Source organism: Sparus aurata, chromosome 2 (genome assembly GCF_900880675.1).
Source record: "Sparus aurata chromosome 2, fSpaAur1.1, whole genome shotgun sequence".
Lineage (NCBI taxonomy): Eukaryota > Metazoa > Chordata > Actinopteri > Spariformes > Sparidae > Sparus > Sparus aurata.
In genome coordinates this window covers 22,256,675-22,284,528 of record NC_044188.1, presented here as the reverse complement: position 1 = coordinate 22,284,528, position 27,854 = coordinate 22,256,675, and the positions used below count along the sequence as shown (strand labels likewise).

The window sequence follows — 27,854 nt, the reverse complement described above, 5'->3', positions numbered from 1 at the left end:
CCAGATTGTATCCAAATTGAGTTCAGGAAGTCTGGAAAGCTGAAAAAAAACATGAAATGGGATTTTTGCAAATCGATCGAAACCACATTTGGATGAGGTTTGAGATACAATTTATATTGTATTTCTACACCGTCTCAGTCCGAACCCTAATATCAGAATATCAAACTGTCTTTTGTGTCACTTGCACTGCAACACAGAACGCTGATGTCTATCGCATCCATGCCACTGCTGAACAAAATCGATTATGCTTTTATCAAACTAGCAAGCAAGACAACACAGAGAACAACAGTCTGTGGAGTCACACTGAAGGAAACTGTTTGCTCTTTGACTTGACGAGATTGTTTGGAGAGCAGATGATTAATCGTGCCTCCTTGTCGGAGAGCGACCTGCACAGCATGCCCAGTGTATGGTAATATTTTTGGGTCCCTTAATACAGAACATGATTAATTCTTCGTCTGGAGGGAGATCATGTTTGTTTTAAAACCCTGTAACCAAAAACACTTGTGTACTAGGCCTAAACATTGAGTGGGAACTGTTCATTCCACACATGACCAAAATCATCACCTATCGACTATAGTCGCGCTGCAGCCTTTTTCTTCTGACATTACACTCAGAGTGGAGAGCTCAACTGTGGTTCTGCTGTCTTCCTGATTTCAAGCAGTTTAAACATAGAGAAGCTGACAAATTGCTATCATTTCGCTCATAACCCATTAGCTAACATGAGCATTCAACCGCATCCTAGCTAACATGATAGTAGTTTGATAATGTTACACGATATAATAGGAAAAGCGTATGTAAGCTCCAAAATATTAACCCCTATCTTGGACACACTTCTTTAAACCTGGAACTGAAACCCACCAAATGCAATCAAATGGTAATGGTAGCTAGAAAATTATTGAATGCCAACGTTAGCTAACAAGTTATGAAATTTGTTGCTTTACCTCAAAATATGGCCCAACTCCCCTCCGGATTTTCAATCTAATAACCTTTCAGTTTCTACTGAACCAGTAAGTGATGAAATGAAACAATTTGTCAGCTTCCCTACGTTTATGCGACCTGCAACCTGCATCACAGCAGCACAACATCATCCCATCATTCAAGTCCCCCACCATGAGCATGACATCAAAAGAAAATGGCCTCCATGTGAATAGGGTCAATGATTAAGGTCAAAAATAGTAGACATGAGTTTATTAGATCGACATAATGAAAACAAGGATAGAAAATCAGTGGCTCAGATGACAGAGAAGAAGAAAACAAAGAACAGGCTGTCGGAGATACCTGACTCTCAATTACAGTTTCACCTTGACACTCGGGGTGAGGGCCATTCTCTGTGCTCGCTTGTTCACCCCTTTTTATCACTATAACAACTTATGCAACATCGTGGAAATGCTTTGGTATGCCACTGATGCACACACACACACACTGACGCACATGCATCAAGTCCTGAGTCATCCACTTGATAGTCTTGCAAAGGTAGACTTTTTTTTTTTATATTGCCATAAAGTCACAAGCTCAAGGTCTGGCCTCTTGAGACTCGTCACTTCAGCTCAGCGCGGGTAACAAAGAGGTCGCTTTGTTGTATCTCGATTGCATCATTCGCGCAGAGCCCCTCTGAAGACCCATTGGAGCTGTTTGATAATGATTCAGCGGAGGCAAGCGCTCTGAGACTTGCTTGGCTGAAAGGGGAGATTCCGATAAAAGGGGAAAAAAAAACCATGCATGAAGAAAGAACACATAAATAAGCACAACAAATGGGAAAACAAAGGGAAAACAAAAAAGAGAGAAACAGAGGAGACAATGCCAAAGCATTAAAAGCACTGGATAATTGAAATTTTACAGGCTGTGTGTATGCGCGTGTGTGCGAAACAACAAGAGAGGGCGCATATCAAGGTTCGCTGTCTGTGTAAATGTGTATATGTGTGTGTGTGTGTGTGTGTGTGTGTGTGTATGGTGTTTTGAGAGAAAGGAAAGGAGGGAGCTTGTGAGACTGTATATGTGTGTTTGCATACCTCTGGGGTGCAGCTGCTGTTCTTTTGAAGTTGCCCACCCTGCAGTATGAGTGGGCTGTGTACCATTAGACACGGCTGGTTATCCAGACCTCCAAACCTTCGGGCTCACGGGCCACCAGAGAGAGGAGGGAGGGAGGGAGGAAGGGAGGGAGGAAGGGAGGGAGGAAGGGAAGGAGGGGGAGACGGGGGGCGGGTGGAAGCATGGTGGAACAGAGAGGGAAATTGAGAGGAAATTAGGAGGAAATTGGGATGGACACAGACCCGTAAGGACAAGGAAGGAGAGCTCTAGAGAGGTGTGCATCCGCGAGAGAGAGAGTGAGAGAAAGAGAGAGAGAGAGAGAGAAAAAGCATTTACATATCTGCATAATGTTGCGATCAAAGAAAATGAAAGTGAACATTAAGGATGAACGTCAGCAGTGTTGGTAAAAAATCTCCCCAAAAATGTGCAGCGATTTGTTGCAGAACAAAAGAGGCTTGCTTTGATGTCGATATAAAGTGACTCCTGCTGTTCCCTTTTTCAAATTCTAAACTCACAGCAATGAGCGTGACATCGCCAGCTAAAGCAGATGTTATGTATCTGGGTCTGCATCACAAATAGTTTGATTTACGATTTGTGTGTGTCAGTGAAAGAGAGAAAGGCCTCATTAATCAATGATGAGTCATGCGACGCTGTCTGAAAATTCCACTGATCTTTTAATTGCCAGGACGGAGGGAAGACGCGGCGTATGAAATGTAATCAGATGTAATTATTTGCCCCAGACATGCAGCCGATCTTTGACCTGCGACTGTCACATGCCATCTCGCAACCCGCACTTATTTGTGCAGTATTTTGAAAGCTGAGCGGCCTCTAATAGAGACGTGTGGCATCCAATTTAGCTGTTCTCAATCAAAGTGTTAATTGAGATAGATGGTGATGCAAGATCCATTACTTTTTCTGTAATACCAGTGAGCAAATCAAACCAGCCTAATTCTATGCTGTGCTGAGCGCCTGTAAATTGGTTGGTTTACCATACAGCAGGGTTGCGGTCAATGCACATTTGGCAGAGCCGTTTTCAGAAAGTGGACGTCCTTCAGCGTTCTGGTAGTGAGAACTGAAAAGTCAGCAGGATGAAATATCGCATTTGAAAAAATGGAATTAAAGAAACAGTGTGTCATCATCAAAACATGTTGCAATGTTGTTTTACATTGGATTTGTTGGAGTTGAAACTAATTTGTTCTCTCTGCTGGTAACTTCAGCAGCATTATTGCTCCACACAGAGGTTCTGCTACGAAGCCGGTGACTATCATTTATGATTGTTTTCTTATTTCTCCTCTCAAAATTAGTTTGCACAGAAAGTGGACTGCTAAGATCAAATCGGTGGACAAACATTTCAGTGAATAACGTTCATTGGTTTCCGTTATTCTGAGACTCTCCCCGGTCACACATTCCTTTTAATTTCAGACTGGTCATGTCACAGGTGACCCTTCTCTACACTGCAACCCCTCTGCCTTGAGTCTTTTCACCAGCCTTTCATTGTGTACTTTAAAGGACAGACTTGACAAATTAAAGCCTTTATTAAGTCCTTTACACATTATGGCTGCCAGATTTGTCAAGGTATTCAACAGTGTTAATTCCACTACTTTATCCATTGATTTTAGTTCATAGCACAGAAACAACCCCCGTTATAGCATCATTTTAGTAGAAATTGGTCGTTTGTGTGAATCAGTTGCAGGTCTACATGAAACCAGCAAAGCAATTTAAAATTATACAGCAGATTAAACAGGAACTACAGACACACACACACACACACACACACACACACACACACACACACACACACACACACACAAAAAGTGATAAAGAGATAAAGAGACAAAACGTGTTTTTAGTGTCCCAATTGTCTCTTTGTTTGCTTTAAACCATGAGCAGGCTTTTTCTTCCTCTGTGTTACTCACTCTTGTCTAGATGTAGTAAAGCTAATTACAGTATCTGTCACACCTAATTTACTTTCACTTTCTATCTCATTCCTGCTGCAGTACATTACCTGGGCCTGCTGGAAGCCTTTGTGTCGTGCAGCACCAGACCGCAGAGCAGCATGGTGATCGGCTGGAGGGAAAAGGAAAGCAGGAGTCTGCGAATCACTTCTTTCTTAACAAAGAGGGGTGTGTGGGACATGGACCACCACCAGGGACTCAATCTTATAGGTGGGGACCAGTGTGTGCACAAAGGCCAATCTGTACAACATGTGACACCTTGGGGCTGTGGAATATCACCTAAAGTCAATATCATGATAAATGCGACACTTACCTCATTAACATTTAATTAACAATATATTCATAAATACACTTCTACGCATGGTTTTCCATCTTTACAGTGGATCTTTGTGCAGAGCTTTGCAGAGACACTAAAACACCAGAACTGAGCTTTCAGACAGAGGGTGAATAGAGGTGCTGCAGCAATGGACAGTATAAGGAAAATAGTATGTCTTTTAAAGTATTTAAGCATGATTTAAGGGAATATTTTCTAGTAGACATCCAAAATAAAATGAAAATGAGCATAACATGGGACCAGCTGGCAGCCTGCACGAGGGAAATTACTGAACATATTGAGGTTAGAGAGCCATAATGTCAGTCTTGGTTACTGGTTGGCATGGTTGAAAATAATCTAAAAAGGGAAAACTTGAAAACATATGAAAAAGTTAGGTTAACACACTTGCTTTAAAATTGATTTTTAAAAAATGAAATAATTTCTGTGTTATTAATTATTTGTTTTAAGTTGGTCCAACTGTCTTTTTTACAGCCTAAACCAAATGCTGAATGATAATTAACTACACTGACAATTGTAGTGTTGTGTGCTTTACTTACAAAAATCAGAAAACAGATTACCTCCTAACAAGTAAAGTAGGCTAAGAAACCAAATTTAAGTTGTTAGAGCTAAAAAGTTTTAACCACTTGAAATTAGAAAAAGTAAGGTCACATTGTCAGATTTGACAGTGTTAAATGTCTCTGAGTTGAATTGGTTTGTGTGTGTAGTTAGAGCCTCTGATAATCAGGGACATTCTGATTGGTTGCAGCTACTGCGGGTGTGGATCATCAGGTCTTGCTGTGGAACCCTTATGTGACCTCAAAGCCAGTTTGTGCGCTCAGTGGGCACACGAGCCCTGTCACCGCAGTTCGCTTCATGCAGACCAAGCAGCAACTGCTCAGCTACTCCAAAGATAAGGTAGCAGTCTGTGTGTGCGTGTGTGTGTTTGCAGTGCTCTGCTAGAAAAGATAATGTAATGATAAAGAGCCCTATCATTGTAAAATTAATTGTTATACCTTGGTATAATTACTGCAGGGGAAGGCGGTGGTGGTGCAGATGATTGGTAGCCTGTTTCACACTGCTGCCGTTATAAGAGCTGGCGTTTCTCATTTCCTTTAAACCCTCCTTCTTTCTGATGCAAAGAGGATGTTGCCGCCTGTGCTGCTTTTCCTCTCTCCGCTGTAGCTCTATGCATGTTTGCCTTGTCTTTGGCTTCTCCGAAGATAATGAATATTTTAGAAGTGATTTATGTTCCATCTGGCTTCTGCTCAAACACCATCTGCCATTGCAAGACACTCTGAAAGCTTTACCTCAGCCTCCTCTGGAAGAGTTTGTGGAACGTTGTCCTGGTTTGTGCCGTAAAGCGACATCACAAGTCTCAAGTGGCACTAACTTTGTGCAGAGCCTGACCATTCCTCTTGTCAGTGATTGTATTTGTTCGTTAATTGTGATGATGTCTTATCAAAGAAGTAATTTCTATGCATGTGGTCGTTCATATAGCTTCTGAACTCACACAAACTTCACAGGTCCTGTGTCTGTGGGATGTATCGAGTCAGCTGTGTGTCCACCGTCTGGCTGGTGTCTTCCCAAACACACAAGAGGACACACACACCCTTCTCTTCCTCCACGAAGAACAGCAACTCCTCCTGCTCTCCTTCAACAGTCTCCTCCTCCTGCTGGAGACGGTGAAGGAGGAGAAGAGGACCAGCAGCCATGAACACCCTGTTACCTGTGTGTTGTATAATAGTCTGTTCAGACAGGTACGTGGAGGAAATGGCTCCCTGAGACTTACTGAGAGTCTTTTTTTACTGTTGGCTTATCTTTTGCCACAGACATTCCACATTAACACAGATATAGGCAGAAAGTATAGACGTTGTTAAGTGGATATGTAATTTGGACTACTTCTTCTGTGGTAAATATATTAACGGAGCAGAAAAGTTAGTGCTTGGCCTTGAAAGCAGTGGTTGACAAAATCTCAACTTAAAGTCGATTTAGTAGCTTCTCTGGTGCTTTCAATCCTATCACACTGTTTGGATGGTTTGCAACTCGACATGACAGAAAATAAACAACTTGAGATTTGACTTGACTAGCCCAAGAAAAAAGGACTTGGGATTTGCTTGAGACTTTGACCACATGACTTTAGTCATGGCACAGCTTTATTTATTATTTATTCCATTTAGTTTAGCCTGATCCACTGTATCCAGTATTGTGCATGCTCACTCACTGACATGGCTTACTGGGAAACTTGAAGGAATGGAACCATTAAATTACATTTAATGAAATTTCCCCGCATTAAAGGAAAAATGTGCTCATTTTCAGATTCATCATTTTATTTTGGGTTACTACTAGAATAGGTTTACATGCTTCAGTGCTCAAAAAACACATAGGTTTTCTCATACTGTCCTGTGCTGCAGCTCTGTATTCCCCCTCTGTCTGAAATGCTCTGTTTTGGCTCCTGTCTCTTTAAGGTCCTCCTCTCCCAAATACCTAGTCTCTGCTGATTGGTCAGAGCCAGCACTGCTGACGACAACAGAGCAGCTGTGCTTAATCAATTATTGCATTGCAAACTAGCTGCTAGACACAAAGTTTGCAAATATATGACACGGTGAAGTAGTGTGATGTCACATTATTAAAGGCGAGGCTACTAACGAGGCGTTTTAGGAGCAGTGTTGTCTGTGGGAGAGAGGAGCTTCTTGGGAGTGTGGAATTTTCTAACCCTCAAGACCTTTTTACATGAACTTTTCTAAAACACTGAAGGAAAGAAAAAAAAACCTCTCCTGTCTAATGTTCTCATCCACCTGCTGATGAAGATCATTTCACATGATCATGAAATTCATGGCTGTGTTTGTATGTATGGAAACATGGTGACTTCATTAAACTTTTGGGAACGTTGTCATGTTGGAGCTAAATTTGATATGTTTTTAAATACACTTTGGATTGATACAGTTTGATATAATGCAAACATTAAATAGTTAGATTCTGCAGAGGTTTTTGCGAAGAAATAGCGCTTTCCTCTCTTTTTTTCTAACTCGGGCCTCATTATTACATTTTATTGCATGTTTTATTCCCCTTTGCTTCCCTCAGTGACAGATTTACACTGCTGCTAGTTTCCGACACAGTGTAGGAGCACCACACAAATAATAAAACAGCTAATGCATCCGATATGAACATCTCTCATTTTAAAAAGTGCATCCACTCTTTATATTTTCCCCTGCGTGCTTTTATTCCCTCTTGACAGCCGCATTAGTTGCATATTTTCCTCTGTGGTGGCTTAGCCCTAAAATAAAGTGTAACGAAGCGTGGAGAATGGTTTGGCTATGTGAGAGTCATTAAAGAATACATCAGCGGAAGCTGCTTTCCTCACAGCATAAAAGGGATCAAACTCTTTTTGATGATTGATATCCTTCCTCTCTCTCTGACTCTCGCTCGCTCCGTCTCTCTGCAGGTAGTCAGCAGCGACTCTGCCTCCTCTGTGATCTGCTGGCTTGCTGACACGGGCCAAAAGGTCAAAGAGTTTCACCGTTGCCATGGCAACGCATACATCACCACCATGGCCCTGGATGGTACGCAGACCCGGTTGTTTACTGCAGGCACTGATGGGGAGGTTAAAGTAGGTGAACACACACACGCACACTCACTCACACACATTCAGCCGTGATCTATATAGCTGCGGGTCAAGAGATACAAACTCTAAACTACACTGAAGTACAAAAAACTGGAGGGAGGAGAGTCTGATGAAACCAAACAATATGAGGAAAGTGAAGTTGCTGACATGTTTTGGAATTTAATGTATATTTAAGCAACTGAAGACTCATTTATTCAAACTGACCTCTGTCTCTGCCATGCTCTCTAGTGTCTGTGAAAGAGTTTTTCCTTGTGAAGTACTTTGTGACCTTGCTCTTTAAACAGTTAGCTAGGAATAAAACAATGAACACTTCACTGTCTCAATTTATCCATGAAACTGAAAAAATGAAACAGGGGTGCAGCCAGAAACAAGCAGGGTTATTCCTTTGGCATTTTAACCTCAACCCACTGACTGATCGTCAACACACAGTTTTAAAGGCGCAGTGTGCATCAGAACGATTGAGTGTGTTGTGTAATGGGACTGCATTTATACAATACTTGTTTTCACTTTTGCCTCTCGTACACCCATGCACACACAACAATGGCAGCAGGCTACTATGCAAATTACTGTCTTGCCATTGGGAGCTGTTTAGGGTTCAGTATCTTGCCCAGGGACACTTCAATGGGTGAAAAGGAGGGGCCGCGAATTGAAATGTCTTCCTGTAATCAGGGGACAACCCGCTCTATCTCCTGAGCCCCATTGTGCAAACAATGTTTGGTCTTGTACTCTCCCTGTTTTGTGTTTTCTCTGAGTGTAATCCAACCCAATCACCAGAATTAATGTTGCCAATGTATGTTTATACAAACCACAGACATATTACATTTCTTTATGTTGCTACTTTACGTTTCCTCAGGTTCAGTTTAGCGACAACGCTGTACTTTTGATCCGGTTAGGTTTTAGGAAAAAAAAAAAAACCCTTAGTTAGGATCAGGAAAAGACATTGTTTTGGAGTAAAATACCTGTTTTTTTGCCAGAAACAGCTGAAGAATTCCCAACTTCCCACAAAAATCTGTTTTGTGATGAGGCGTTGCTAGAAATTGTCTTGAGATTTCCTGAAAATGTCCTGTGGTTTACAAATGTTAAAACACAGTCTTGAACTGTGGTCACTTGCTTCTTGCCTGTAATTCCTCCATCATCCTCTCCAACTCCTGATATAAAAGTTGGATCAGAAACATGTGATGTACATGGAATATGACATGTTTTATGGAAATGCAAATACAGTATGTAACCTATTACATGGACAAATTGCAAAAAAAAGATATATCAGTAGTTTGCAGGAGTGATAACTACCAACATTTTATCCTGGTAACTGGGCTGCAGAATTATGTCTTGCACAGGCTTTTATTTATCATTGAGTTTCAAATTTGTTTGGTATTTCAAACATGTGCTGCTCTGTGGCTGTATTTGCACACCACATTCAAGCACTGCATAATGATTCCAAGCTTAGTGAAATTGTTCCCAACAGATAAAAAAAGATTATGAAATAATAATCCTAATTATGCATATTATAATCAATATAATCAACCACATCAGCTCACTGACTCCAAAAGCTCATGTGACACTGCAGCCATGTTGCATCCTGTGCATGCACTCAGCGTGCCATTTGAAACGACTACACAAGTCATCCCTCGGCAGGAGTAAGCTACCCCTGGGCCAATTAGTAACAAGATGCATCATCTCTCCAATTTTCATCAACACTGAACCTGCAGTGCAGCAGTTAGGGCTATTCAGAATTTGAAATTTTGACCTTTTAATTACAGCGTTCCCATTGGGCCAATCAGTGTTCCTTTGGTAAATGCCACAACACAGATCCAAACTGCGTCGTCATGCAAAATGGGAGAGACAGTGTGAAATGTTACCTGTGCCATGATGTTTGATGGATGTACAGCAGGATAGCAGCATGATAATTTGTATCCTCACGTGGGAGCCTGAAAAATATTGTCATATCAAAACATCATGAGTGAATACACTGTGTTACTATTTCTGTTACCACTTTATTTTTAAGACAAGAAAAATAAAATATGAATGCTGACAGAAGTCGACATTTGCAGTTTGCATAGTGACTTAATGTTCTGCTAAACATCCTGAAGGAGTCATGTCCACTTGCTTTTGGGTGTGTTTTGAAATAAAGCATGTCTTGGTGTTGTTGAGTATTTTTGTGCCGTCTTCTGCAGGTGTGGGACTTCAATGGACGCTGCCTCCACAGGATGAATGCTGGCATGGGTCGGGCTGTTGAAATCTCACAGGTCCTGCTGCTGAAGAGGAGTATACTGGCAATGGGCTGGGAAAGGTACTGTAAAATATGTGTATTCAAGTATGTTTACTCTATTTTACTTAATTATTGTGCAGCTTCTGTTTCACCCATTTACAACATGTGCAAAAAATTGTGTGCACAATTAAATTTAGGACCCAGGGGCCTCATTACAGGAAAATGTCCTAACTCCTTGTCCTGTCCTAAGTTTCAATAATCATATTTGGTATGCCACTTGAACGTATGAAATCTTCCACACACATTATTCCCTGCCTCCATGATACCTTTTGCAACTTCTGGTGCATCATGTCACTTACACAGATTTTCCATGGTAACAGGACGATAATCCTCACTCTTAGATGAAGATGTATGAATACTTTTGAAGCCCTGACAGTCCCGTTAGTGCATCCGTTACAATGATAGTTTGATAATTCAAGCTAGTTCCACTAGCATTGGAAGTATTACCCATAATCCTTTCCCCAGCAGCTTCCCAAGGAAACTCAAACTCAACCTGTGTCTGTAGCGGAGAGGATAGTAATAAAACATGTTACAGGAAATTCGCAAATTGTGCAATAACTAAATTTGTGTCTTCAGATAGGATTTTTTCCCAAATGAAGTTCGGAAACAAGTTTCTGTAAGGCTGAAAACCCTAAATATCATCTAGAACAAAGACACGATTCTGTAATGAGGCTTCAGGTGAGCATTAAGCGTTTGGATGAGCTAACATCCCCATAGACTGTTTGTGTTTGCACGTTGTGTATGAAAGAAATTGCACCTGTCAAAAAGTCACAATGAGTATGTGTGTATGTGAGAAAAACTGTATGTGTATGTGTGTTTTTGTGTGTGTTTGTGTGTTTCTATCTGTCCTCTCCTACTCTCTCTGCCTGCCAACGACTCAGAGCCAACCAGACATCTGGACTCTAACGAGGATCACTACCTCATATTTGTGTGTGTGTGTGTGTGTGTGTGTGTGTGTGTGTGCACGTGTCTTTGTATACCCACATCACATCCGCTCTTCATCTTCATCATCATCATTTCACACCCAGTGAGCTGAACTCAGCAGTGTGCTATGATCAAGTTATACGACTCTTTCTCTTGCAGTCTCGCGCACACGCACACACACACACACACGCACACACACACCCACATAAACGCACACACATACACACATACACACATACACACATACACACACACACCGTCTTGCTCTCTGGGGTGTCACAGTGGTAAAGAGAACATAGACGACAGATCAGCAGTAGTAAAAGAAAATACTGCCGTTATGACTTTCATCATTTATATAATTTCTTGTTTCCTCACATCCACCTAGACCACAGTTTAATCCATATAGTGCTGTGTCGCATGGCATCTAATTCAAAGTCCTTCTGCTGCTCATACTGTCTCATGCTGACTGAAATATCCACATCCCACTGAGACACAATCCTCAGTCTGCAACAATAGTGCATCATTTTCTCATTTCATGTACGGTGCCTGCACAACAATAAAAAGCAATACAAGTGGTGTAACGACAGAAGATTTAGGGAGTAGAACTCATTGCAGGTGTGCTGAAAGCCCTTCTGAGGTTATGAGTGCGCTCTGTTGCACTGTTGTCTAAAGGAACAGCTTCCCTGTTGATTACAAACAGTCTTGATGCATAGCGGTGTAAAGCGAAAGGCTGAATCTGTCGCAGGAAAACTACAATTTATATTAAATTCAGCTTGAACATTATCCAAGTGAAGCATGACGAAATGAAATGTATTGAAGTCAAATACAATACAATAATACAAAATGGTACAAAATGTGAGAACGTGCATAGCTTTCCATGTCAAGGTGGAAAACCTAACCTTGCCATGTGAACGATGTAGAACCACTATAACTTCTACCACTGCTACTGTTTCTCCTGGTACTGGTGCTGCTCTCATTACAAGTCCTACTTTCACTGGTCCTGCAAATGTTACACTATTACCTCTGTTACTATTACTTCTTTTACTACTCTAGACTATTTTCTACTTTGAAGCACACTTATTTAGTACGTCTAAATAAGCCATATTGCAGAGACAAAGTTTTCCTTTGGGGTAGGAAAAATACAAATAATTAGTCTGGACTGAAATTGAAATGATGTATAATTTGGTGAGATCTCACTATGTGCACATTGTACTATTCTCATTTCTTCTACTACTGGTGTTACTACTGCTTAGATGAGTACTGCATCTGCAGAATCAGTGCTACTATTACCACTATCACTGATCCTGCCATCAATGCTACTGCAGCTGTTACTGTTACTACTACTCTTACTCTTTCCATTACTCCTACAACTACTGCCATACTAAACTCCACTATTACAACTACATCTGCCATTACTTCTATCACTCCTTCTGCAGTTGTTACTTCTACTACTTTTACTATATGAACACATATTGCCAATGTACATTCCTGCAAACCACAGATATGTAAACAAGTTGCCAAGTTAAATGTTCAGTGTTATCTTGTGGCAACAATATGCTTATGGTGAGGAAAATAAGGAGAGATCGTACTTTGGCTTAAAATACCTGATTCAGTGGCCACAAACATGGTTGGTGATGTCCCAACTTCCTGAAAAAAATAAAATCCATTCTTTGTCTCTACAAATACAGCTGAAAATTGTCCTGGGGTCTGCTTTAAAATATCCAGTGATTTCACACTAACAAATGTTGAAACATGTAATGTAGTATGTAGTAAAAGTATTACACCTTTTGTAGAAATGTCGATATGGTACGTAGAACACAATTGATACTTCTACCACTGCTAAAGAAAAAAGTCTATTCCTGCGCACACTTAAAACCTATACATTGGCAGTGTAAACATTTCCTGTTTTAATAAATAAATGCAGAGGTGAGAAGTGTGTGCTGAGTTGTCTTTTTTTCACTGGAATTTAATTTTAGGAGATTTAATTGCCTGCACCAACAAACCAGATGGTGTGCATTTTACCTTCTGCTCATCTGTTATTACTGTTACTGCCGCTTTTACTGGTGTTCTTATGGCATCTACCAATAACAGGGACAATAATAACATCTAAGATGACATATTAACATTTCCTAATTTACATAATGTTCTGTGAACTGAATGGAATGTGTGTGTGTGTGTGCGTGTGTGTGTGTGTGTGTGTGTGTGTGTGTGTGCGCAATCCAGCTCGTCTTTATAGTTTGTGACTGACCTTTCTCACTTCTCACCTCCACCTCCTCCTCCTCTCTGTCTCTGCAGGATGTTAACAGTTTTCCGTCTGCATTCCTTCTCGCAGTCTTTTGTTGAACCGTCAGAGTGGAAGGGAGGTGCTCAGCATCGCAGTGACGTGCTATGTGCAGCCTTCCAGCCTCCACAGACCCTGGTCACAGGTGCGTGTGTTGTCTGTGTGTGTGTGTGTGTGTGTGTGTTTGTGTGTGTGCATGCCATGACAACTTTCACCCACACACTTTACTAAGTAATTGACTTACTGTCAATACTACATTGCCACCTTTGACTCAAGCAGACGCATACCCAGTGTTGTGAGTGTTCATGTTCATGTGTGCTCCTGTATTTCAGTGCTTTCCTTTTTAGATTACACACTCATGACTTAAATTAAAAAAGAGGGCTCATGCAGAGGAAAGAGATTCCGCTGGCTTCGAAATGAAGATGAATCTTAGAAATAAAAAGAAAAAAAATGGAACTGGAAGCAGTTATCTGCTGATTAAAGTAAGTGGTGTTGTTATCAAAGGATTCATGCTCCACATGCCTCTCGCTGCTGGAAATAGCTCTGCTGTGTTTTTTTTTTGTGTGTCGGTGCACATGTGTAGGCAGAAAGAGACTTAAGATATTCACAATCGAAAGTACCACAACTCGAAAGCTTTGTGCAACACCCGGCAATTTAGCATTTTTGGTTAAATGTCAAACATTATTCATATTGTTGCCAGAGAGAAATTGGACAAAACAAGTGAAAACATAAATAGGTATGAGTAAACTGAAAACAATCCAATTAGAATCAGATCTGTTGAACACATACAGTTATCTAAATGCTTTCCGGCTCTCTTCCCCCGTCATGAATCAGTATTTTATCCCTCAGTGGAATAACAGCTCCCTTTTTCCTCTATTCTGAGCTGACATTTCCCTCCGCCACAGGCCGAAACCTTTACATGTTAGAGCCTGTTAATTGGCAGGTTCCAACCTAATTAATTCTCAAGTAGTGCCTTACTAAAGGCAGGTGAACTGGAAAGGTCAAGCAGTATATATGGTTTCACAACATATAAAAACAGCACGTACTGTATGCTTGCATTCATCTAATAAGAGGGAGATTTGGATCTTTTTCCAACAAAAGTTCTCATTTGACAATTTCCTGGTGTATATTTGTATTTTCTCTCTCTCACAGTGTGTGTGTGTGTGTGTGTGTGTGTGTGTGTGTGTGTGTGTGTGTGTGTGTGTGTGTGTGTGTGTGTAGGTGTGTGTGTGTGTGTGTAAGATATTGTAACCATAACTAAGCACCACCCACAGAGAGCTTGGAGGGACAATTACTCAGACAGACAAATTTCCTCCTCTGTTTTTGTCTTGTTATTTCGTTTTTTTGCTAGTCTGCCTGCAGAAGTCGTAGGTTGGACCAGCAGGGGTGTCTGTATTCATCTCGATACTGCTCCTTTAATAGCAGTGTTGTTGTACAAAACAAGTGGAAAAAAATTACACATTGCAGCATCCAGGATAACCATCAACATGATCACGCAGCGAATGGATTCAGTGGGATGAAATGGACTCCGTCTAGGACTCGGTTCTTCTTACAGTGCAAAAACCCTGGTATGGGTACCTCTGGCTAATGAAAGAACCATTTTTACCATTCTGTCAGTCACTCTAGGTTGTATGTGAGCTCATACAATCTTTGGAAGTCTTCTCCAAAGTTTTCAGCTTGTGATTTTAGTTTTTATGATGTTTTGGACCCAAGAATGCACCCCTGTGACACTTGATCCCATTTGCCAGTCTGTTACATCAAGCAGCAAAAGACTGGCAGCCATCTTTAATCGAAGAAACGAAGAACTACTGCATGAATAAATAAAGACAATCCTTACAAAAGATAATCAAAACGACCTGGTCTGCTGAGGTCTTAAAATGTGAACACAGCGTGCTTTGAAATACCAGTGTTGCACCTTCATCACATTCTCAGATTTTTCTGCCTGGGGGATTGAACTGGCAGTCCTCCAGTCACTGGTCCACTTCTATAACCATCAAACTACAAGACCCCTGCATCCAATTTTCCCCCAGTATGCTCTTCAGCTCGTGAAGTTGTATCACTGTGGTCCTCGTATCGAAAGTTCAGTTTCAGTTTACCAGTCTGAGAGCGGAGCCCGGGCAACAAACTGCAGACCTTTTCTCTGGCATTCTGAGACGCATCAGCCCCAGAGGTAAGTATAGAGTGCGATAAACTGAAGGGATGGAGGTGGAAAGGTAGATAAGAGTGGCTGCTCTCGACGCCTGGAGGGAGAAATGGTTTTGAAGGAAATGAGAAGCTGGAGCGGGAACAAAAGCACAATTCAGGAAATACTATGTGAACTTGGAAACTTCTTCCGAGTTCACTCCCTAATTTCTTTGTCGGTGTGTTTCTGCTCGTCTCTCTGCCTGCTTCCTCGTTTTTTTCTTTTGTTTGTTTTTTTTTACCCAGTCTCTAACTGATGCTCCCTGTTCACTCCTGTTCATCTCCCTGGTTAGTGTGCTGCATTTCTTCCCCCACCCACTCACCCACCTACACACACGCACACAGCCCCATGCGGCACCCCCCACTCCAATTTAATCCAAATGGCCAATTTGAATTATGTTTATTAGAGCTCTCTCAGTAGGAGTGAGAGGAAATGAGACAATACTTTCTGTCTGTCAAGCATGTGTGTGGAAGTGTGTCTGTGCGTCTGTGTGTGTGCGTGGCTGCAGAATTGAACGTTTGGATATGCTTGAAGGAGATTCAAAGTATGTATTTCGGTGTATTTAAAGTGCATATTTGCGTTTTGGTCTCTGATATATGACAGTTTGGTTGCATTTTGGGACTTAAGCCAAATCACTGAATACGTTTGTCCAAAGTTGATTAGAAGAATTTGACAAAACAAAAGCCATGATTGAATATTTAGCATTTCTCCAGCTGATTTTTTGCAGGAAATCTCCCTTTTATCTTTTTCGTTATTTCCGTCTGTCACTCAGCCATTCGGCTCACTATATTGATGCCTCTTGACAGCTTGTCTGATGAATGCAAATGATTCACCTCATGAATGGCCTTTTATATTATAAGCTGTTGCAGCACTCTGTCTGATAGTGTCTTTGGCATAGAGTCGATGGTTTCCTGAAGAAAGACGAAAGGTTAAAGACTTAATGAGTAGCAAACCTGTAACTTTTCAGGTTTTGTTTTTTTTTTCTGTCATCAGAGGTGTTGTTATATCCAGATCAACACATGTCCTCCCCAAGAAAAATCACAAAATGATGTAATTCATTCATAGATTCCTCCTACGCTTTAATAGCCCGTGTGTCACTGTCTTTTCCCCGGGCCTTTGGGCGAACGTGAAGAAAAGAATGAATCACAATTAAGTCCCGCTTTCCTACATTTCCTCAATTATCTTGGCAAAAGGTGGATGTGAACCGTCACTGTTATTTTCCAAATTAACTATTTTCGCTAATTCTTTCTTCCCCAAATCCACCGAGCAAGAAGACGGCGTCTCAGAGCGATGACGCATTAATTTCCGTTGCCAGCACATTTCTTCAGGGTTGCAGTGACTGATGCAGTTTGACATCAAAGCACGCGTGTTGCCAATTTATGTGCAAACGCTGCCAAGTGCCAGCAGTGGTGGCATCATGGCCACCAGTGACAAAAGTCAATTTAAAGTTGTGTTGGACGCACACATTCTCAGCACTGTGTGTGTGTTTGTGCTTGTGTGTGTGTGTGTGTGTGTGTGTGTGTGTGTGTGTGTGTGTATGTGTGTATTTTTTTTTTTTTGTACATGCATCTGTTTGTTTGTGTCTCAAGTTGAATCAAGTTGCAGCAGGAACATTTGGCTCATGTGGGACTGAAGCCTCCTCATTCATATTCAGAGTCTTCGCTAAGTTCCGCTTGGCTTCCCGTGCACAGACACTGTCAAACACACACACAAACTCACACATCCAGAAGCGGCACATGTAAACAGGGGTCCTGTGTACCTCCTTCAGTCACAACTTACCCCTTTTCACTCTTCCTTCTTTCCTCGGATCCCTTAATCCTCCATGGCTGAACACCTTCCAAGCCACCAAGCACCAACTCATCTGAACTTTGATGGACGGCCAAAATGTTTTAGAAATGGAAATGGGAGCGTTGAAATCAGAATACTGAGTGACAGCGGTGACATCTTTTTCAGAGAGAGCACAATCTGATTTATACATACTGTATGCTTCAAGTTTTGTTGTTGACAAGTTAGTGAGTTAAAGGGGAACTCCAATAATTTCACACACCAACGTGTGTTTACAGGTCTTATATAGAGTATAAAGGTAACATATGTGAAAATAGTGGCTCAGGAGGAAGCTGTCAAGTCTGATAAATGTCAAGTGATCACACTGAAGTCAATGACACTTGACCGGACCACTGACTGAATGTAATATGCCCGGAATTTTGGGCCCTGAATAACACAGTTTGCAGTGAACAGAAGTGCATCAAACCTGTATTCTTTCTGATGACCAGTATCGGGCTCTACAAACTCTACTGGTTTCAAATAGGCGTACAATTGTATGTAAGCTTATGAGAAAATTACCCTACTTCTCACTTCATTTATTACCTCAGTAAACAGTTTTCTAATGAGTTTATGGTCTCCATCTGTAGTCCCAAGTCTTCTTCAATACAGCATGCTGTTGATTTCCAATTAAGATTATCCTCCCCCACCCGCTCATCCACTTATGGTCATTCTTGATCCATGAAATCAAGATGGCGACGGCCTTAATCCCAAACCCTGAGACATTAAAATGTCAGTCCACAAACCAGTGGGTGACGTCATGGTGGGGTTATATTTGGACCTTGCCAAGACCGCTCCTTATCTCTGCTTGAGGCAAGTGGCTTGAAGCTATATTAGCCGCTACTAGCATCAACCGCTGACCAAATTGTTTGCGGTTCGCAGTTGCTCCCACATAATTTTGGAAATGTAGGCACCAGGTTTTGGCAAGAACGAAGAGTCTGTGGAATGAAAGAGATGATATCTTTGATTTTCACGTTATAAAAGGTGCAATGCTAAACTGGTGAAATAATCTTTTAATTAAACAGAGTTATTACACTTTGTGTGATCACCATCCAATTCCTCTTCCATTAATGATGATGTAATCCTTACAGGCCTCTGCGCTGTGTAGATTTTATTAGAGCACTCTTAAAAGTTAATGGCGATGATGTTAGTCTATTTTGAAGCTCAAGATTGTGCAGATGATCTTCTACACTTCCTCACCTTATCCATCCTCTATATCCCTCTCTGCCACACACACACACACAGACACACACACAAAGACAGCATGATAAAAGTCACTTGAAATACAGAAGCTGGCCCTGGGCTGCATGAATAATGCAGGCGACCCACACTCTCATAAACTTTATACCTCCTATTGCTCACACATACACACCTCCCATAGCTAACACACTCCTCACATATCTCATTAACTCCTGCTGTTCAACTGTCGAGCCACCTGATAAGATTTCTGCTTTATGTGATAAACACACACACATGCACGCGCGCACACTTTCTTATATATAATGTAGATTATTTGAAAAGCACTCTCTCTTGAGGTGAGTGTTCAGGGTTGAGAGGGGGAAACAGATGGTAGCTGGGGACAGATGTTGAGCTTTATCTTCTCGAAAGTGGTTTTAGTGGCTTGCATGATTCAGCAGCATGAGGAAAGTAAAAGTGTCTGTGTTGGGAGAAAGTTTGTGTTGATTGTTCAAATTTTAAGATTTTGTTCACACAGAAATACCAAAAAGCAACATGCAATGTGCTGGAGATTTTCTATGTAGTTCTTACTCTTTGCTTCTCACTTCTGACGTGTGCAGGAAGCTACGACGGAGAGATTATAGTGTGGAACAACAGCACAGAAAAGGCTTTGAGGAAACTGCGGCCACATTCTGAGCACAGAGAAGGCAAGAAGCAGCTCACTGTCACACACAAATAAATTCAACACTTTTATTTTGCAACTGTGAAGTAAATGTTTCTTGTGCTCCTGCCTGTTATCTGTGCCTCTTGTTCTTTGTATCTCAGTGCTTTTCTGAACTCTGATTTTCTAGGTCATTTCCCCTGTTCCCACTTCGTTGTGAATGGCAAAGAAGACTCCGATAACTCCATTGCCGTCACTAGATTGTTCTTCATACCGGGGCGCGTATCAGGTAAAATGATGAAATGAAATGAAACATCACAGCGTGGGTTATTGGTTGAAATAGATTCAGTAAGATATGTTGACAGCGTTGTACAGAATCACCTCAGGAGCAATCCCAAAGATAGAAGCAGTGATTACACAGGAGATTCTTTTTGCCCAAATAAATAGTGTATTTTGACCTGAGTCACGCTGTTGCTCGCATAATCTGGCCCAAAAATGATGTTTCCAGTTTTATTAAATGTGCATTATTTAGTTTTGGGGAAGACATTTCTTCTTCGTTGACTTTTTTTTTTTTAGATGTCTAAACTAAATAAACAAACTCTCTTTGTTTTCGTGACTGAATTAACAGAATATACAAACTGACCTTAAACGACGACACAGTGTCATATTGTTTATATGTGGCGGACCCTGCCACCTTTCTGTCGTCAAACAGTTTTCTGGGGAACTTATTTTCTTCTGAGAACAGCTTGTTTATTCAGTTATGGAAAAAAAAAATATCTCTCAGTTTGTATTATTACCTCATTAATATTGTAAATACTGAAATTCTGAGTTTGAATTTCTTTTCCAAAACTACACAGTGCCCCCTTTTTAAAACATTCCTTCCCAACTCTTAAACCAGCAGGTGATTTTGCTTTTTAATTTTAGGCCTTTAAAAAAAAATGTATCCTGGCCGTGTGTATGTATAGAGCTTGAGTGATGTGATCGTCTGCAATTTGAATACTTATAGTTGTTGCAAACACGGTGAAGTTACCTGAGCGAGTCGAAAGAGTTCCAGAATCAAAAGCCAGTAAAATACACTGCAGCCTTGTTTTTGTTGTTGAAATACACAGTTGCAAATACACAAATGCACACTTGCTTCAAGACAGGAAGAAGTTACTATACAGTAGCTGCACATCAATGATTGTTTGATGTGCAGAGTTTGCTTCAAGTTTTCCCAATTTTTTAACAACTTCTCATGCGCAGAAACTCCAGCTCTGAAGTTAACTTTTCTTTCTTCCTCTTTTTTTAACTATATATGTGGCTGCCTGGGTTTTGACTCCAGTTTGATTTATTCTCAGTGAAACTCCTACAGCAGCTGCTGCTTCTGCTAGCTGTGGCTGTCTGGCTGCTTGGTAAAAAGACACGATCAGCCTTTGGACCCTGGCCTTTATGCCTGCTGCTCAGACAGCGTATTTGTGTGTGCTGTTGAGATCGAGCCCTCGTAGGTTGTCAATAAAACACTGTGTCTGTGAGCTTCGGGTGTCCCAGATCCAACTCAGTTTCCAACCGGAGTTTTGGCTAACATCCAGTCAGCTGCGATGAGGAAACCAAAAACTTCCACTTTTTGACTCACCATCTGAGCAGCCACTCTCCTCGAGAAAAAGGCTTTGTTGCTGGAGAGTTTGACATTATTTTGGCTAAGGCACTGTCTCCTTTTGCAAATTCACTATCTCTCCTCGCCTCTGGCTAGGAGATTGGCCCCTAGATGGCCTTGTGGGCGGGCGGACCTGCTTCTTCTATTTATACTGTATTTGTTTCTGACCTCAACTTCCCCGCCTTGGGGTCTAAAATAAGAACAGCCGTACATCATCAGTGATTGTTCCTATCGTTGAGCTTTAAGGGATTTTCTGTGGTTCAGCACGAGGTTAAGGTGGTGCCTCAGGCTGTATTCAGACCAAATCAGGTGTTACAGTGATTAGACCAGGATTGTGCAGCAGTGTGTCATTGTTTGGTCTGTGAACTTTGCCTGGATGGAGTCCAGTTTTGGGCTCAATGCATGAAAGCAGCAATTCTTCCAGAAGAGCTTTCTCCATCAAGTTTGCCCGCTTGCAGTCTCCTGGGAGCACAGTGTTGTTTGAGGCACCGTGCAACATAACAACTTGATGCAATTTGGCCGACCTCTTGAATGTTTGTGCATGTGTTCCTTTTATTGTCACGACAACCGTAGCAGCATAAATGTACCATGGACATGCAAAATAAATGGGAGGACTGTTATTTTTATTACAACAACTGATTTGATCTGGATGAGGCCATATGGACAACACATCCTCATATCTAAACAACAGAATAGGTCTATTGTCTGCATCTCTCACAACGACGTATATCACTTCCCCGAAAAACATGGCCGTTGCGGTGTTACCATGGCACATGTTCCAGACCTTTGCCGTGCGGGTGCTGTTTGGTTGTGTTATGCCCAGAATAGTACTTGATTAAGGAAAGGCAATGAAACTACTTGGATGAAAGGTCAGAAAAATACTTTCAGCAAGTTGCTTCTATGACTTCTGTTAGAAACGTACCTACATTACCTAGGTACATTATGTACAAGATGATACTTCAATACATTGGTTCAGTGGCGTTCTAGACCAGTTTTAATAGGGGGGGCCAGGTTAGGGCCGGCTTTTTTGTTAGGGGGCACATACAACCCGGAAAAAAAGATAAATCCCTCATTCAGACAAAACATTGTTTACAATTTCAGCAATTTTGATTGGGTAGTAAACTGCTGAGACACTTTATTTCTGCCTTTCCCTTCAAAACAAAATCATTGCAAGAAATCTGTCATTGCATTATTGATGCAGACTCCCTGTCGGGGGGCCACAGGCCCCCCCCCCCCCAGAACCGCCCCTGCATTGGTTAGTTAAAATACCTAACCATTGACATTTGGTTTTACACGAGATGAGAACAGCGGCCTCCTGAATAAAAGTCTTTACTCCACGCACTTCCTCCTCTACAGCCATAATAACTACTGCAGCCAGCTGGGTTATCCACGGTGCTGTGTTCCACATTTGGCCCACAACAATGTTCCGCAACAGTGTGCATACATGAATAAGAACCCATAAAATCAGTTTTTTATACATTTCCGTGCACATTTTTTCACACAAAGTTCAGTGTTTGGTGTGAAAAGGCTTTAAACTTTAACAAAAAGAGTCTTTTTTTTTCCCTTAATCACAAGTTTTACATGCAGGGTCTGACCTCTGTCCTACCATCTCATTGACATCACTCCTGCAAAAGTCATGCAGAGATGAATGTTCTGTTTGCCACCAGGTGGTGCAGACTTGGTGTCCTGTGGAGGTTCGGGTGTGGTCAGACTCTGGAGCACCGCCCGCAGCCGTCTGGTGGGACAGTTCACAGCTCACCACAGAGACCTGGGCTCTATTGTTATGACTGTGAGCCCCTGTGGAAAATATCTAGTCACAGCTGACAGAGAGGGAACACTCAAGACGTGGGACATACAGGTAGGTTTTTTTTTTTTTATGTCGCGCACACATGCACTACAGATTGAGCAGCAGTGGACCACATGAATGCACACTGCAACTACATCTCTCCATGACATTTGAGAACAAGAGACCGAGTGACAAATACAGAGAGAGTGACGGAGAGCGGTGAACAAAGAGCCAGAGGGAGGGACAGAGATCAAGAGACAGGCTGTAGTAGACAGTGATGAGAGAGTGAACCTCGATATTTCCATTAGATCAGGCATGTTGTTCGCTCTGAAAATGACAGAACTGTCCGTCATTTTGAAGCCTCGGCAGCTTGCTAGAGTACAACCAGACCAGTCAATCATTTAGAAAATCTCCAATGATATATTGGCAGAAAAGGCAATGGTCCCCGTCCTCGTTGGCATTTTATCTTAAATTTTGCAGGGAGTTTAAACGAATAAAAGGAGCATTATTTGCACTGTGTATCCTCTTTGTGACAGACATACACAGTGAAATGTGTGGAAAAACACTGATTTACTGTGACATTTTTGGCAAATCAGCACTAGAAAGGGATAATAGCATTAAAGACTAACATTGTCAGTCATTTCAGCCAAGTTAGCCTCTTAGAGACTCAGCCTCACGTATGAAGACTTTACACACATAACACAAGTTTGGTCGCTGAAGAGTTCCTGACACCTCAAAGAGGCCTTTTGACTTTGTGACTCTGAATATGAAGACTTAGATCGCGCCATCGGTACAGGGCATGGCTGCATCACTGTCATGCCCATAATCGCAGTAAAAGAACCCCCTCTCGGGTATTATTGCCACAATATTCACAGCTCGACTCTCTGTCACAGTTTATAAGAGGGGATGAATTCAAATGGGTGCGTCTCATTTGAGTCGCAGTTTAATTTATGCTGATTTATGTATATATGTAGCCGAGTTGAAGAAGAGTTGGACAAGCTCAGTGCTCCGGTAGAAATCCTGTCCTTCGGCAACTTTGGAGCGCGCTTTGGAATCAACTGGATGACTAACGTGATTGCACAGCGTAGAGTGTTGTGCTTTCAGAAGCACAACTTCACAGTTCAGTACAAGGTCCTGACCTCGTGGTGGTTATTTAACACATTACACGACATGCCAATGAAAGTCTTCGATTAGAATGATTACAACAACTGTACTATTTGTTTTTTGATTTCTTGCAGCAAAATGGATATGGAGGTCATATTTCCTTGCCATACGAGCTTTCTTAAGCCAAAAAAACACAACGGCAAATAATGTAAGAAATGGATAACATAATAGACGCGTCTCCATTAACATATTTTCATGCAAATTTTGAAGTATTGCATCAGAGAACTTTGAACAGTGACGACATAAAACGTCCTAAATTTCGCAAAAAAGTTTTTGAGAATTAAGTTCTGACGTTGCAAACATTTAATTCCCATGAGTCATCAGCTTTGTCTGCTCCGAGGGAAGCAGGTTCTCTGTCCTCTGTTGGTGTCTACCCAGATATTCCCATAACATTATACAGATATTCCCTGATTAATTCCAATATTCCCTGGTAAATGGTCAGATTGTTTCTTCTCCTGCTTTTGGATCTATTGATGGTTGGCCGACAAGTAGTTTTGTTTCCAGCTCTCGACATGTACTTTTACTCTGTTGATTACGATGAGGACCAATGTGCCCTGGAGGCTACTGCCATGCTCAGCGTAGTTTATTCTTTCAAATCCAGATGATAGAAACATTCTCATTTTAATTATTTTCTTTTAAGAACAACCTGAAAAGGTCACTTCAGAGTCACTATAAGTCGTCTGTTAGCTAATAACAACTGTGTGAATTCAAGGAGCCATCATTTTATAGATATAAAGAATTTTAAGTGGTTAATTTGCTCTCTTTTGTAAAGAGCGATGTGCTGTGAGAGTAGAGGAAGCGCTTACAGTGATATAAATTAAATGCCTTTTTTTTTCTGCTTTTTGTAACGACATTCCAGCCAAATCATCAGTGATGTAATCCTACGCTCTGCTCCTCCATCCCGCAGCATCATTGTCTCCAACCGGATGACGGAATGACCACAGAGCCTCCGAACATGCTGCGTTGTTTCCGGCCACACTTCGATCGCGTGACTCACCTGGAGATGTTTTTCCAAGACGATAGCCTCCTCCTCCTCTCTGCGTCGTCGGACTGCAGCGTGGCTCTTAGCTACCTACCCGGAGACACCGTTGGTCTGTTCGGACAGGTACACGAACGCCACACTTTTATAGGTCATCGGAATACACCGCAGTAGCTGTATAACGTAACCTGCACGCTTGAGCCAAATTGTTTCGGATGGCGGAGATATTGTTCGGCACCACACTGTCGAGGTTAACGGCCTCAGATCCTCGCGGTTCAAATGTGCAGCTGTGCGGGCTGCCTCTGATAGCGCCTAACCTCCCACTCTGCAGGGTGCTGGTGGGTGGTAGTATCCAGTTGATGAAATGGATGTGAAACCCAGCATCAAGCCACAGTTAGTCATGAGTGTGTGTGTGTGCGTGTGTGTGTGTGTGTGTGTGTGTGTGTGTGTTTGTGTCAAAGGAGGCCCATATTAAGTTAGCCTGGGGCGGTGTCTACTGAGTGTTGCTTCATTTTTAGTTCGCCTCGGGCCCACACACACACACACACACACATGCTTGAATAAAACCAAACACCTACATAACATACTGTATGAAATACAACTAAATGTTTACATGCTACAGTGTAAATGCACAGAGCTGGTAGACAAAGAAAAGTGTGTTTTATTTTAAATGTTTTAAGAGGAACCACTTCGTTGGACCGGATTCATGAATTGTTTGTGTGTATTCTTTTTCAGATGCAAAGACTGCATCCATATCCAACGTATCAGCTAATCAAAAGATGCACTGTCAATCAAAAATATGCTTTTGTGCAAGGAGAAAATACAGCGACAGTGGCTCACATTAAATAGCTTCCCACCACAGTTTGATAAAGTTCCTGAGGCAGACCGGGTTGTGTGTTTTAAGTCCCCAAGCTCCACACAGCACAGACCCAGCAAATTTACTGATTCAAAGCAGCAGTCTTGTGGCCACAAGGTCACCTCGAAAAAACCCAACGAAACTCACACTGCTCGCACACATTCTTGCTTTTTTTTTTTTTTTTGGTCCTCGCTGCTGTAGGAGGAGCAGTGGTGCTTGGAGAGACCTGAGCACCCGCAGCAGGAACCGGAGCGGGACCGGGGAGAACACGGAGGGCAAGAAGACCGCGGAGAGGGAGGGAAGAAATCACCTCCAGCTGCCAGTGAGAGGTCCCAAGGATCTGGCACCTCTGCAGAGGTTGGAGAGGGAGAACTGAACTGAAATACTTTAACTTTTCTTGCAAGGATTTGGAAAGTTGGATTGATATTATTTACTCTAAGTTTTATATATATTTCAACAGTTACAGGAAGAGAACTAGGCCATTGTCTGCCATGCAGCCACAAAAGCTTGAGTCAGAAAAACGCTACTAAATTGGAGCTTTTTTCACATTTTTCATTTCTCTGCCTCAGGACAGTGTGGTGTGTAACAAGGACCGCCTTTCACAGCGGCAAAGAATGAAATAGCATTTGTGATGCTCCCAGATTCTTACTCTGATGCTTGGAGAACAGAAAGAGATCACATTCAACAGGATTTTTTTGGGAGGGGGAATTACAGTGTGCCTCATGGTTTGAAAGTGATTGCGCTGATGTAACATGAAAAATGGTAAAAATTGATAGTCTTCACTGGGGTCTCAAAGTCAGTCTACTATTCATTGCTATGTAGTAGCTTCGGGCTGGTGCATAGATTTGCCAACACGCATTAGAGGTTTGGTTACTCTGGTTTTCCAGTTTTTATTATCATTAAACTAAGACTTAAACATGACTTTAAGTGGACTGCATCTATTTGACTGCACTTGTTAATCTTGTAATTGTGTTTACAGCCATACAAACTTAGGCATTTAACTGTACAGAGGCTTCTAGGAGAGACAGGGTTAAAGAGTATTTGACAACCAACCAAGATCCAAAATGGCACCCAGCCTTTGCCTGGCTGATCATTTTGTGGTCCATTTGTCTTCATGCAGTCTTGCAGTTTCTGTTCCTTGCTTCATTGACTTTTTGGTTATGTGGACTCACTTTTAGAATAGAGCACTTTACTGTCATGTGATGTATTTATTGTGTCAATGGGACATGAACATTTGTACATACTTTTCCCGCATTTGACCAACCCAGCATTGTGGTGACATGGATTTGTTTATTCGTTGATTGTTGTCATGCCATTTTTGTGTGTTATGGGGGGCATTTTGTTCTTGTCTATATACATTGTAGGCTCTATTTGAACAGTTCCACTCCTTTTATCGTTACTTGTATTTTCAGTGCTTTTATTCTCAATGTTTGTGCTTTCAGCTATTGCCTACCAGTGAAACTTAGCTTATCTAGCTAGCTCTGATTATTTATCAATATGCACGTAAAGCAATAAACTAAACATCAGTTTTTACAACTTCTTTAAGAAATAAATGCATTCAGATGTCGTGGTACGTGTCTGTGAAGTGTGTAACACACACATGGAAAAGATTGAAAACAGGGACTTTTTCCCATTGAGACTTCCATTGAATGAACAATGTCTCAAATAACTCTTCTATTTGTCTCTGGAAGGGGCAGCACAGTCCCTGGGACCTCGCTCAAATGATGATTGACAGCAGTGATCCATCCTCTATCAGCCATCTCTGCTAGAGAGGTGCATTGTGGACACACACAGAACACATCAGACTTGACAAGGCTTACCCGGAGTCCAGCATGTTTAAGGCCTTGATCACTCCTTAAAGACTGGAACTACTACTTTGAGCACGAATGTTCAGTCCTGACCTTTGGGAACCAGGGTGGTAAAGATAATCTTACTTTTAAGCTTAGAGCAGATGGCAGATCTATACACATCAACACTACATCTTTTTTTCCTCAGTACTAGACATTTAAGCATTCAGGCTCGTGTCTGACATTTTCATAAACACAACATGAAGACAGGGAGGAAGTGCTGTAAAATAACAAAAAGAACCTCAGAAGCTTCTCTTTAGAAACTAAAAAGTTGCCACTGCAGTCTACTGAGGAACGTTTAGACATATGTTTTGCAGTTATAGTGACAGATGTCCTCTTTGAGTCAAGAAGAATGAT

General features: G+C 41.6%; 1 protein-coding gene across 5 annotated transcripts in view; it reads left to right on the top strand.

Annotated features, from left to right (window-relative positions):
• The window catches only part of LOC115594342 (WD repeat-containing protein 49), a 36,197-nt gene extending 8,980 nt beyond the window's left edge, over positions 1-27,217 (top strand). For 4 of the 5 annotated variants that reach the window (XM_030438381.1, XM_030438371.1, XM_030438362.1 and 1 more), the window contains 11 exons: positions 4,026-4,193; positions 5,063-5,211; positions 5,820-6,053; positions 7,739-7,903; positions 10,093-10,208; positions 13,407-13,537; positions 19,192-19,278; positions 19,423-19,521; positions 22,533-22,723; positions 24,723-24,920; positions 25,852-27,217. In XM_030438381.1, coding sequence (XP_030294241.1) covers positions 4,026-4,193; positions 5,063-5,211; positions 5,820-6,053; positions 7,739-7,903; positions 10,093-10,208; positions 13,407-13,537; positions 19,192-19,278; positions 19,423-19,521; positions 22,533-22,723; positions 24,723-24,920; positions 25,852-26,031 — 1,718 coding nt within the window. In that variant the 3' untranslated portion in view covers positions 26,032-27,217. Of the gene's footprint in view, positions 1-4,025; positions 4,194-5,062; positions 5,212-5,819; positions 6,054-7,738; positions 7,904-10,092; positions 10,209-13,406; positions 13,538-19,191; positions 19,279-19,422; positions 19,522-22,532; positions 22,724-24,674; positions 24,921-25,851 lie in introns of those variants that run through there. The other variant, XM_030438399.1, reaches the window with a different exon arrangement.
• Positions 27,218-27,854: the final 637 nt, after the last annotated feature.